General features: G+C 47.2%; 1 protein-coding gene across 1 annotated transcript; it reads left to right on the top strand.

Annotated features, from left to right (window-relative positions):
* Positions 1-657: 657 nt before the first annotated feature.
* Positions 658-11,897, top strand: LOC149443024 (uncharacterized). Its single transcript, XM_089655965.1, has 2 exons — positions 658-663; positions 9,213-11,897. The coding sequence occupies exons 1-2, from the start codon at positions 658-660 to the stop codon at positions 10,032-10,034; spliced, it is 828 nt and encodes a 275-aa protein (XP_089512091.1). The 3' UTR covers positions 10,035-11,897.
* The last annotated feature ends 1,449 nt before the right edge of the window (positions 11,898-13,346 follow it).

Here is a 13,346-nt window from a genome sequence, read left to right as displayed (position 1 = left end):
CTTGTCTTGTCTATTTATTGTCAGTGCTGTTTGTTTAGAGGACCATATTACTAGAATTTATCTCCACAATGAGGAGAATGTTCCGGCCCCGGAAGTGGGGGAATGTTCTGCCCCTGAAGGGGTTCATCTGGGTTCCCACACTATATATGTGTGTATCATCATCTGCTGGAGATAAAAGACGTCACAGTGACTATGGAGGAAGAGGACGGACATGACTATGGAGGAAGAGGACGGACATGACTATGAAGAGGACAGACATGACTATGGAGGAAGAGGACGGACATGACTATGGAGGAAGAGGACGGACACGACTATGGAGGAAGAGAACGGACGTGACTATGGAGGAAGAGGACGGACGTGACTATGGAGGAAGAGGACGGACGTGACTATGGAGGCAGAGGACGGACGTGACTGTGGAGGAAGAGGACGGACGTGACTATGGAGGGAGAGGATGGACGTGAATATGGAGGAAGGGGACGGACGTGACTATGGAGGAAGAGGACTGATGTGACTGTGGAGGAAGAGGACGGACGTGACTGTGGAGGAAGAGGACGGACGTGACTGTGGAGGAAGAGGACGGACGTGACTGTGGAGGAAGAGGACAGACGTGACTGTGGAGGAAGAGGACGGACGTGACTGTGGAGGAAGAGGATGGACATGACGGTGGGTTACTGAGTGTAAATAGAAAGTAACATCTTATTCCCTCCTAGATTGTAAACTCCAAGGATCAGGGCCCTCAAATCCCTCTTGTATTGAACTGTATTGTCTCCCGTTATATTGTAAAGTGCTGAGTAAACTGTTGGCGCCATAAATCCTGTATAATAATAATTACCTCCTCTGCTGCCATTTTCACCTTCTCCTCTCTACTTCCTGTCTGTACCTGACATCACTTCCTGTCTGTGCCTGACATCACTTCCTGTCTGTACCTGACATCACTTCCTATCTTCCATAGAGACTTCCTGTCTGGGTAGAAGTGATATCCCCACCTTGTGGAGCTCAGAGGAACTGCAGCCCCGAGAAGCGTCTGGTAGTGTGACCCCGGCCTTGTGCTGGGTGTGTATGGACTGTAGATCCTTATAGAGGGGTCACCTCCACTCCCACCAAGGGGGACAGAAATATATGACTGCTCGGGGGAGGGGTTTTGGCCCCTTTGATTTTGCAGTAACATTGATTGCAGATTTAGTCCTGTAGAACATCTGGTATATGGATACAAAGCCCCCCAGCTGGGAGTAAAGGGTGGAAATGGCTGGTGACCCCCAGATTTGGGCAATGATGTCATCACTATAAATGGATAAAACCCGCGCTATGTGTAACAACTCCAAACCTACAAAAACCTTCTAGCGGACTGCTGCTGTAACAAAGGGAAGGATTCCCTGTCATCTAGAAGAGCATTATGTGTCACAGCGCTGTCCTATTGTGTGTGCACAGAAATCATCACAAATACACTACAAATATGTGGAGACATTCAGAGATAAAGAGCTCGGGGCTCCAAATCCTATTCTCTGCACATCCACTGCTTCCACTTTACACCCACTTCATTGGTCTTATGGGGTTTATCAATAAATGAAGGAAACTGAACCGTGTGCAAATCCATCCACAACATAAAGTGCTTTGTGCTCAAGATGCTGCTCCCTGCACATCCACTGCTTCCACTTTACACCCACTTCATTCATCTCATCAGATTTGCTGCTATAGGAAATCATCTCAAATCCTGTGCAAATCCATGGAGACAGACAATATTGTGTGCTCAGTATAGTGTTCTCTGCAAGTCCACCGCTTCCACTTTGCATCTACTTCAATCCACTTATTTTACTCCAAAAATCCACCAATCAGTGAAAAGTTGATAAGGTGTGGAAGTGCTCCGCCCTCCAAACTGTGTCAGCTGTAGTGTAGCCACGCCTTCTTCCACCTCTTGTACACGGGATGGTGAGGGCGCCCCCTAGTAGTGCTTCCCCCTCACCACACCAATAGGACTCCCAGCTTTTCAGCTCCCAGAGTCACAAACATCCTTCACACTCTCCTCATCTCCGATGGTAAAGGAACCGGATCCTCCTCGCTCACTCCTGCAAGTCTGCTGCGGGTTCTGTCAGTCTCCCTCCTAGACTCCACCTCCGACTGCCATTCCAGCAGGAGCTCCGCCTCTAAATACACACTCAGGGAGGAGAGAAAGGGGAACCCGACATCGTGTGACACCTTTTATTACATGGAAATACGAAAATCAACGGGACTAATGCAATCACATTTACTGCAAAATCAGAGGAGCCAAAATGTGTCCCCCGAGCAGTCAGGCTGCAGGAGATCTGCTGAGACATACAGAGGGAAATGAGTGCTAATAGGCTGCAGGAGATCTGCTGAGACATAGAAAGGGAAATGGGTGCTAATAGGCTGCAGGAGATCCGCTGAGACTTAGAGAGGGAAATGGGAGCTAATAGGCTGCGGGAGATCTGCTGAGACATAGAGAGGGAAATGGGAGCTAATAGGCTGCAGGAGATCCGCTGAGACATAGAAAGGGAAATGAGTGCTAATAGGCTGCAGGAGATCCGCTGACACATAGAGAGGGAAATGGGAGCTAATAGGCTGCAGGAGATCCGCTGAGACATAGAAAGGGAAATGGGAGCTAATAGGCTGCAGGAGATCTGCAGAGACATAGAAAGGGAAATGGGTGCTAATAGGCTGCAGGACATCCGCCGAGACATAGAAAGGGAAATGGGAGCTAATAGGCTGCAGGAGATCTGCTGAGACGTAGAAAGGGAAAGGGGAGCTAATAGGCTGCAGGAGATCTGCTGAGACGTAGAAAGGGAAAGGGGAGCTAATAGGCTGCAGGAGATCTGCTGAGGCGTAGAAAGGGAAATGGGTGCTAATAGGCTGCGGGAGATCTGCTGAGACGTAGAAAGGGAAATGGGAGCTAATAGGCTGCAGGAGATCCGCTGAGACGTAGAAAGGGAAATGGGAGCTAATAGGCTGCAGGAGATCCGCTGAGACGTAGAAAGGGAAATGGGAGCTAATAGGCTGCAGGAGATCCGCTGAGACGTAGAAAGGGAAATGGGAGCTAATAGGCTGCAGGAGATCCGCTGAGACGTAGAAAGGGAAATGGGAGCTAACAGGCTGCAGGAGATCCGCTGAGACGTAGAAAGGGAAATGGGAGCTAATAGGCTGCAGGAGATCCGCTGAGATGTAGAAAGGGAAATGGGTGCTAATAGGCTGCAGGAGATCTGCTGAGACATAGAGAGGGAAATGGGAGCTAATAGGCTGCAGGAGATCTGCTGAGACAATGAAATGTGTATGAAATGGATGGATGTGCAGACACTCCCAGAAGATGATGTCATTATGAGTGGATTGATATATATTTTGCATTGTCCCCCCAGAAGGATCAGGTTTGGCGGGATCGCTCTCATTAGCTATACATTTGTATTTTGTGTTCTGTGTTTGTAAGACTTTTCTATATGTAATAAGAGATGTTTGTTGAACAGTTGGTTACATAAGAGTTACATTTATTTCTTCTTCCTTTATTCAGTAATGTTTCATCTCCCGTAGTATCCCTGTAAGGTACATATTATACAGGAAGGGGGATTATGGGATGGATCTCGGGGCTGCAGTTCCTCTGAACTCCACAAGGTGGGGATCTCACCTATACTCACACAGGAAGTCTCTATGGAATACAGACAGGAAGTGATGTCAGGTACAGACAGGAAGGGATGTCAGACACAGACAGGAAGTGATGTCAGGTACAGACAGGAAGTGATGTCAGGTACAGACAGGAAGGGATGTCAGACACAGACAGGAAGTGATGTCAGGTACACACAGGAAGCAGAGAGGAGACATTGGTGGAAGTGGCAGCAGAGGAGGTAATAAGATGTTATGTTTTATTTACACCCAGTAACCCCCGTCATGTCTCTCCTCTTCCTCCATAGTCACGTCCGTCCTCTTCTTCCATAGTCACGTCCATCCTCTTCCTCCTTAGTCACATCCGTCCTCTTCCTCCTTAGTCACGTCCGTCCTCTTCCTCCATAGTCACGTCCGTCCTCTTCCTCCATAGTCACGTCCGTCCTCTTCCTCCATAGTCACGTCCGTCCTCTTCCTCCATAGTCATGTCCATCCTCTTCCTCCATAGTCACTGTGACGTCTTTTATCTCCAGCAGATGATGATACACACATATATAGTGTGGGAACCCAGATGAACCCCTTCAGGGGCAGAACATTCCCCCACTTCCGGGGCCGGAACATTCTCCTCATTGTGGAGATAAATTCTAGTAATATGGTCCTCTAAACAAACAGCACTGACAATAAATAGACAAGACAAGGACCATCCTGACCATACATGGCCTACAAAGGGCAATGATGACACTACACAGGCAGCCAATGGGCAATCATTACACTATGCAGCCAACACAATGATGGAGTGCCGGGGTCAGGAGTATGGAGCATAGAGCCCCTTACATTGCTGCTCAGGAGGAAGGAAACATTCCTTTGTAACAGAAAATGTATATAAATCTGAGGCTCTTTTAGGAATGTTTGGGGGTTTCAAAAATGAAAGGGGCTTTATAGCGACTAAAACATTTCATATGTGTAACATTGTTCTGTTTATCTCCTCCTCCCCTCCCCCGCCTGTCTCCAGCACCGCACCCATGGACTAGCAGGGAGGGGAGAGACCTTGCAGTGTAATGAGAACCGATTGGCTGCTCCTCAGGAAAGGGGAGTGTCCGGCTTATCCTTTCTCCCTTTCACTCCCAGAGCCGTTTTTGCATTTTTTGCACATTTAAAAAATAATTTTAGCCGTAAAGATGACACAAAACCCCCAAAATATCGATTTTCTGAAAGTAGAGACTTTAGAGAATAAAATAGCGGCAGTTCTAATTTTTTATATCACAAAATATTATCACAAAGTCTAGGAAATGCCAAATTTCTGTAAAAAATACACTTAAGTTAATTTCAGGGCACAAAAAAAGCAATAAATGACCCATTTATGTGTAAAAATATAAAAGCCGAGGTTGCAGCGAGTAAATAGATATCCAACATGTCAAACCTTAAGTTGTGTGTGCTGAAATGGTGACAACCTTTAGTCCCGGTATTATCTATAGGGGACACATTTATAGCCCCTTCTAGGTCATCAGTATAGAGTACGGAGGAGGTCTGCTCCTAGAATTATCCTCTCATTCTGGTGTGACCGGCGATATGTAACGTGTATCACAATCAATGTTATCACGTGTAGGGGCTCCAGCGTGTGCTCTTACATTTGGGCGTGCATATATGTGGGGGTGGGAGGCCTTAAAATTAGGGAAGAGTTATGTACTTGGGTGTAACTTTAATTGTTTACAATTAAAAAAAAAACATTTTTACTTGAGGGGACAAAGTCCTCTATGTGATGACTTTTCATGACAGGTTCTCCTTATTGAGACATCCAGGGTCTAAAAGACCCCCAATGTCTCCCCTGTACTCCATTGGATGTAATGTAGCGCACATCGCACCGCATTACATTCTTTGCTGGCCTCAAGTGTGGGGGAAATCTGTCATAACGTCACTTCTGGGTCAGGACAAGAAGGGAGTGAACATGTCCGCTCTCCTCCATCCCCTCTACCCTCCAACACCCGCTGACCCGGGCCCACAGATGGGCAAGCAGAGCCAGGGAAGCATAGTAGGTACAGGAGAGGTTCACACACACGGGGTGGCAGAGGCTGGCACCTGAAAGGAGAGCCCTGTGGCTTGCCCTTCAGCAGGGATAAAGATTAAAAACAATACTTGCCCGGCCCCCAGAACTACATGTCCCGGGCGTCGGGTGATGTAAAGTGACCATCCCTGCATGATGAGCCGACATTGACCTCACAGCACTGCCTCAGAGCAAACTAGTCATAGGAAGGATCAGATTTATCATTCCTTGTCTGCAGATCTAAAACTCATCAAAACCAGTTCAGAGACCAAACAAACCCAACAGAGAAAAGGGGCCCCGGACCTCAAAATTGTAGTAAACACTAAACAGTCCAAACAAAATGTCTTCCCATAGGGGGGGAGTAGTTCTTCAATGTCCAGCAACCCTCCTATTCCCCCCTCACATCCACATCCTATTATTGTGTGACCAATACCATCCAAATCATTCTTACTTTCATTTCCCAAAGTTATCCGTCTACAAGGAGACCTGTATAGATCACATGACCCCACCAATGAGGATGGAGGAGGACCGGAGTCACATGACTGAGAAGATACTAAACCTCACCCTGGAGATCATCTACCTGCTGACCGGAGAGGTGAGGAGGATTCTGGGAGGTCACATGACATCACTCTGATCTGTATTAAAAAAACACTGACCTGACCGGAGAGGTGAGGAGGATTCTGGGAGGTCACATGACATCACTCTTATCTCTATTAATAAAACACAGACCTGACCGGAGAGGTGAGGAGGATTCTGGGAGGTCACATGTCATCACTCTGATCTCTATTAATAAAACAGACCTGACTGGAGAGGTGAGGAGGATTCTGGGAGGTCACATGACATCACTCTCATCTCTATTAATAAAACAGACCTGACTGGAGAGGTGAGGAGGATTCTGGGAGGTCACATGACATCACTCTTATCTCTATTAATAAAACACTGACCAGAGAGGTGAGGAGGATTCTGGGAGGTCACATGACATCACTCTCATCTCTATTAATAAAACACAGACCTGACCGGAGAGGTGAGGAGGATTCTGGGAGTCTAACATGATATTCCTATTGGTTTCTCAATACAGAGATTTCCTCTTCTGAAGTCAGGTGATCATATGACCATCACAGTGCCTCCATGTGACTCCCTAAACCCTGAGAGACACAACATGCAGAAGATTCTAGAAGTCACCAAGAAGATGATGGAGCTGCTGACAGGAGAGGTGAGCGGTGCCGGGAATTCTGGGACATTCTCCAATCACTGATAGTATCATTAGGATCTGTACATTATCTGCATTGTTACCATTGATGTCATTTTATTATATATTCAGAGTGGAAACCTGAGAGATCCTAAAGTTGAGGTTAAAGAAGAGATAAAAGAGGAGGAGGATGAGGATGGGGGGATGGAGGAGTCAGAGCTTCTAAAAGAACACAAAGATCTGTACCAGGACACCATGGTGGAGTCATCCAGCTACAGGAACCCACCAGAGAGATGTCCCCGTCCTCTGTATTCCCGGGATTCCACACAGGAAGGTCACACCATCCCTCACTATTACAAGGTTGGTGGGATGGACCATCTAGAACATGGACTTGTGGAGACAATGTGTGGATTTTATATGTGATGTCACAATCATAAATCTTACATTTTACAGATGATATTTTCTCTCATTTCCTTGATTTAGAGTGGAGATCCAATCGATATAGAATTTGAGGTGAAAGCAGAAGAAGAAGAGGCGTATGTGAGGGATGATCAGCAGTCTATGGAGGAGGATGGAATAACGGGGACATTTATAGAGGAGGACACTCCTACAGAGATCAGCACAGGTGGGTCATGAACACTAAATCCATTCCTCCACCCATACTGCTCACTGATTGGTCCAGAGTAGGGCGGGGACTGGGTGATATCAGCCTGTAAGACACAATTTATGTAACTAGACTGGATTTTTGGAGATTCTGGGGTTCAGCTGGCTGCAAAATGTTAAGTTTTCACCATTAGCATTAACCTAGGCACCTGGGACATGTACTTTGGGTCTCTGGCCCCATATCTGGTTCTAGCAAGATCTCTGACAGAACATTTCTCCCAGGGTTCCTTGCTCTGTGGTCTGCTGGCTGTGCCAGGTGGAGGGATATGTCTGTAGTGTCTCAGACCCAAGTCACTGAGTGCAGTCTCAGGAGATGGGAGGCAGCGGTGTGGGATCTCTGCAACTTGTCTACAGTAAACATTTAATCTTCCAATGATTACTGAATACCAATATTATGAGTCCTGACCCTTACACTGTATACTTTATATTGTAAATTACATACTCCTGACCCCTGCACTATATACTCTATGTTGTACATTACATACTCCTGACCCCTGCACTATATACTCTATGTTGTACATTACATACTCCTGACCCATGCACTATATACCCTATGTTGTACATTACATACTCCTGATCCCTGCACTATATACTCTATGTTGTACATTACATACCCCTGACCCCTGCACTATATACTCTATGTTGTACATTACATACTCCTGACCCCTGCACTATATACTCTATGTTGTACATTACATACTCCTGACCCCTGCACTATATACCCTATGTTGTACATTACATACTCCTGACCCCTGCACTATATACTCTATGTTGTACATTACATACTCCTGACCCCTGCACTATATACTCTATGTTGTACATTACATACTCCTGACCCCTGCACTATATACTCTGTTGTACATTACATACTCCTGACCCCTGTACTATATACTCTATGTTGTACATTACATACTCCTGACCTCTGCACTATATACTCTGTTGTACATTACATACTGCTGACCCCTGCACTATATACTCTATGTTGTACATTCCATAGTCCTGATTTCTGCTCCCCCCACTGCTATATATACACATAATATGGATTCTCATTGTTCCCCCCCATTTCCTACCAGCTGGACATTTTATATCGGCTGATGTGATTGGAGCACAGACTTTTACATGGTGATAATAATGTGATACCATCCTCCAACTTTGGGCCCTTAAACAGAAAGTGATAATGAGGGAGGAGTCAATCCCCCAATGATGGTGGTCTTCAGGATCAGTCCAGTCTTCATCTTGGTTGTTCTCCCCCCATCCTCACTCTCTGACCTCTGGTGGGGCTCAGCCCCGCTGTTCTTCATGACTAAATCATGGAGTAAATAAGGAAGTGCAGTACTTCTTGTGTTGGGAAGATGGCGATGAGTGATAGAGGGGGTGGGGACCCTCGTCCTATAATCCCCTCATCACTGTCCCTCCTATAAAAGACAGTTCTGGTTGTTTCCTCACTCTCTGACTAAGGTCCATGAATAAAGAAATGACCTGGTAGGAGATCAGAGGAGCCATTTCCTAGTTCCCTTGAGGGTGGAATTGTAAGCTCCTCAGAGACCAAGCTGCCTGATGTGGGTGGAGTCCTGGTTTGGGGGAACCAATCAGCTCCTGTCTGGTAATCCTCTTTGTCTTTGTATTTTAGTCCATGGCCGGGAGATGAGGAAAACCTCCGAGGATTGTCTCACTTTGTCTCCAGACTGGAAAGTAGAAGATGAGGACATCACACAGTATAGTCCAGGAGAAAACCCGGCTCCCTCCAATGTCCATCCGGCACCACCCAGTGTAGATGGACCATCGGATTCCTCGTATCCTGAGGAACCTTGGACTGTGCGGGACCCGGCCGGCCTTCCAACAGGGAATAGCTTCTCCTGCATTGAGTGTGGGAAGAGATTGCAAACTAAATCTGGTCTTAATGTGCATGAAAGATCTCACACGGGGGAGAAGCCTTATTCCTGTCCTGAGTGCGGGAAATGTTTTTCAGACAAGTCCAATCTTTACAAACATCAGAGATCTCATACGGGGGAAAAGCCATATTCCTGTTCTGAGTGTGGGAAATGTTTTTCAGTGAAGTCCAGTCTTTTCACACATCAGAGATCTCACACGGGGGACAAGCCGTATTCCTGTACTAAGTGTGGGAAATGTTTTTCAGTGAAGTCCAGTCTTTTCACACATCACAGATCTCACACAGGGGACAAGCCGTATTCCTGTCTCGAGTGTGGGAAATGTTTTTCCCAGACGTCCCATCTTTACAGACATCAGAGATCTCACACGGGGGAGAAGCCGTATTCCTGTCCTGAGTGCGGGAAATGTTTTTCAGATAAGTATCATCTTTCCAGACATCAGAGGTCTCACACGGGGGAGATTCCATATCCCTGTCCTGGGTGCGGGAAATGTTTTTCACAGAAGTCTGAACTGTACATACATCAGAGATCTCACACGGGGGAGAAGTTGTATTCCTGTTCTGAGTGTGGGGAATTTTTTTCCACAGAAGTCACATCTTTACATACATCAGAGATCTCACACAGGGGAGAAGCCGTATTCCTGTCCTGAGTGCTGGAAATGTTTTTCAGTTAAGTCCCATCTTAACACACATCAGAGATCTCACACAGGGGACAAGCCACTTTCCTGTTCTGAGTGCGGGAAATGTTTTTCAGATAAGTCCAATCTTTACATACATCAGAGGTCTCACACGGGGAGAAGCCATATTCCTGCCCTGAATGTGGGAAATGTTTTTTGCAGAAGTCCCATCTTTCCAGACATCAGAGATTTTACACAGGGAGAAGCCACTTTCCTGTCCTGAGTGAGGGAAATGTACCTCACTGAAGTCCTATCTTCCTGTACATCAGAGGTCCCACACAACCCTGGAGGTGTATTAGTGCCTTGAGTGTGGGAAATGTTGCTGGACATCCCAGTTTTCATGTGGGGAAGAAGCACACCCTGATATACACCTCAGATATACTCCATGGCTGATCTTCATCATGGAAGGTACATTAGACCAGGAGATCAGAGGCCCCTAGAGATGTAGAAGAAGCAGGAGATCAGAGGTCCCCAGAGCAATGGATGAAGTGGTGGAAGAAGCAGTAGACCAGAAGATCAGAGGCCCCCAGAGACATGGATAAAGTGGTGGAAGAAGCGGTAGACCAGGAGATCAAAGGTCCCCAGAGACATAGATGAAGTGGTGGAAGAAGCAGGAGATCATAGGTCTCCAGAGACATGGATGAAGTTGTGGAAGAAGCAGTAGACCAGAAGATCAGAGGCCCCCAGAGACATGGATAAAGTGGTGGAAGAAGCGGTAGACCAGGAGATCAAAGGTCCCCAGAGACATAGATGAAGTGGTGGAAGAAGCAGGAGATCATAGGTCTCCAGAGACATGGATGAAGTTGTGGAAGAAGCAGTAGACCAGGAGATCAGAGGCCCCCAGAGACATGGATGAAGTGGTGGAAGAAGCAGTAGACCAGGAGATCAGAGGCCCCCAGAGAAATGGATGAAGTGGTGAAAGAAGCAGGAGATCAGAGGTCTCCAGAGACATGGATGAAGTGGTGAAAGAAGCAGGAGATCAGAGGCCTCCAGAGACATAGATGAAGTGGTGGAAGAAGCAGGAGATTAGAGGCCCACAGAGACATGGATGAAGTGGTGGAAGAAGCAGTAGACCAGGAGATCAGAGGCCCCCAGAGACATGGATGAAGTGGTGGAAGAAGCAGTAGACCAGGAGATCAGAGGTCCCCAGAGACATGGATGAAGTGGTGAAAGAAGCAGGAGATCAGAGGCCCCCAGAGACATGGATGAAGTGGTGGAAGAAGCAGTAGACCAGGAGATCAGAGGCCCCCAGAGACATGGATGAAGTGGTGGAAGAAGCAGTAGACCAGGAGATCAGAGGTCCCCAGAGACATGGATGAAGTGGTCACAATACAATAGTACGATGGAAATCTATCAATCTCTTATGTTTCACCACAAATTGAAAAAATAAAGCAAGTGTGAAGCCAAAAACAATGAATTGTGTGGTTCTCCGATTATGAGGGAAATGACAGATGTGGATGTCACCAACACTTCTTCATGATGAAGCACACAGCACATCAGGGTACAACACCGGGGGGCTTCCCAGAATCCTATGACCCCCAATTCAGAGGGATCACCCAGCACTTGTCTATCAATCCAAGATCTCCAGCTTTCCTCCAACCCCCATCTCAGAGGATGGCAGTGCTGTGTCCCATCAGATCGCTGTGCAGATAGACTGTGATATAGTAGAAAAGACACTCTCCATGGTGTCATCAAACACCAATTAATAAATTTTGACTGAAATTTATGATGAAATTTGTTTTTTTATTGTTTAATTGTAAAAAGTCCAAAACTTTTTTTTCTCAAAATTGTCTTTTTTTTATAGCACAAAAAATAAAACATGCACAGGTGATCAAATACCACCGAAAGAAAGATCCAATTGTGGGCAAAAAAGGATGTAAATTTCATTTGGGTGCGGCGTAGCATGACCGTGCAATTGTCAGTGAAATTACCGCAGCGCCGTATCACAAGAAAATGGCCTGGTCAGGAAGGGGGGGTGGTAAATCCTCCAGAGGGGATAATGTGGTAAATGGCCTTGTCAGGGAGGGTGGTAAATCCTCTGGAGGGGTTAATGTAGTAAATGGCCTGGTCAGGAAGGGGTATAAATCCTCCGGAGGGGGGGTTAATGTGGTAAATGGCCTTGTCAGTAAGGGGGGGTGTGAGGGAGGGTAGGCAGGACAGAACACACAAAGCAGATGGCAAACATTTAAAGCTTTATTAAAAGAGACAAAAATCACTCAATGGGGAGTAGTGGAGAGAGAGAGAGAGCCCAAAATACTTTGTAATTCATCCCCGATGGGCAAAGTAAAAGTCTCTACAGCAGTTTGTAATCCAACAGGGAGGTAAGAGGCAGTTCATAAACAGGTCAGATAACACAGGAGAGGCATACATGCATGCAGAGCTGATGTGATAGTCCCAGATAGAGCTGGCAGTGTCTCAGATAGAGCTGGTGTGATAGTCCCAGATAGAGCTGGCGGTGTCTCAGGCAGAGCTGATGTGATAGTCCCAGATAGAGCTGGCGGCGTCTCAGATAGAGCTGGTGTGATAGTCCCAGATAGAGCTGGCGGCGTCTCAGACAGAGCTGGTGTGATAGTCCCAGATAGAGCTGGCGGCGTCTCAGGCAGAGCTGGTGTGATAGTCCCAGATAGAGCTGGCGGCGTCTCAGGCAGAGCTGCTGTGATAGTCCCAGATAGAGCTGGCGGCGTCTCAGGCAGAACTGATGTGATAGTCCCAGATAGAGCTGGCAGCGTCTCAGATAGAGCTGGTGTGATAGTCCCAGATAGAGCTGGCGGCGTCTCAGGCAGAGCTGATGTGATAGTCCCAGATAGAGCTGGCGGCGTCTCAGGCAGAGCTGATGTGATAGTCCCAGATAGAGCTGGCGGCGTCTCAGGCAGAACTGATGTGATAGTCCCAGATAGAGCTGGCGGCGTCTCAGGCAGAGCTGGTGTGATAGTCCCAGATAGAGCTGGCGGCGTCTCGGGCAGAGCTGATGTGATAGTCCCAGATAGAGCTGGCGGCGTCTCAGGCAGAACTGATGTGATAGTCCCAGATAGAGCTGGCAGTGTCTCAGGCAGAGCTGATGTTATAGTCCCAGATAGAGCTGGCGGCGTCTCAGGCAGAGCTGGTGTGATAGTCCCAGATAGAGCTGGCGGTGTCTCAGATAGAGCTGGCAGCGTCTCAGGCAGAGCTGCTGTGATAGTCCCAGATAGAGCTGGCGGCGTCTCAGGCAGAACTGATGTGATAGTCCCAGATAGAGCTGGCAGCGTCTCAGATAGAGCTGGTGTGATAGTCCCAGATAGAGCTGGC

The sequence above is a fragment of the Staurois parvus genome, unplaced genomic scaffold (assembly GCF_062004578.1).
Source record: "Staurois parvus isolate SC_StPar_1 unplaced genomic scaffold, SC_StPar_1.0 ptg000879l, whole genome shotgun sequence".
NCBI classification, from domain to species: Eukaryota; Metazoa; Chordata; class Amphibia; order Anura; family Ranidae; genus Staurois; species Staurois parvus.
Note: the sequence above shows the minus strand (reverse complement) of the source record. Positions and strands in the feature narration are given on the sequence as shown.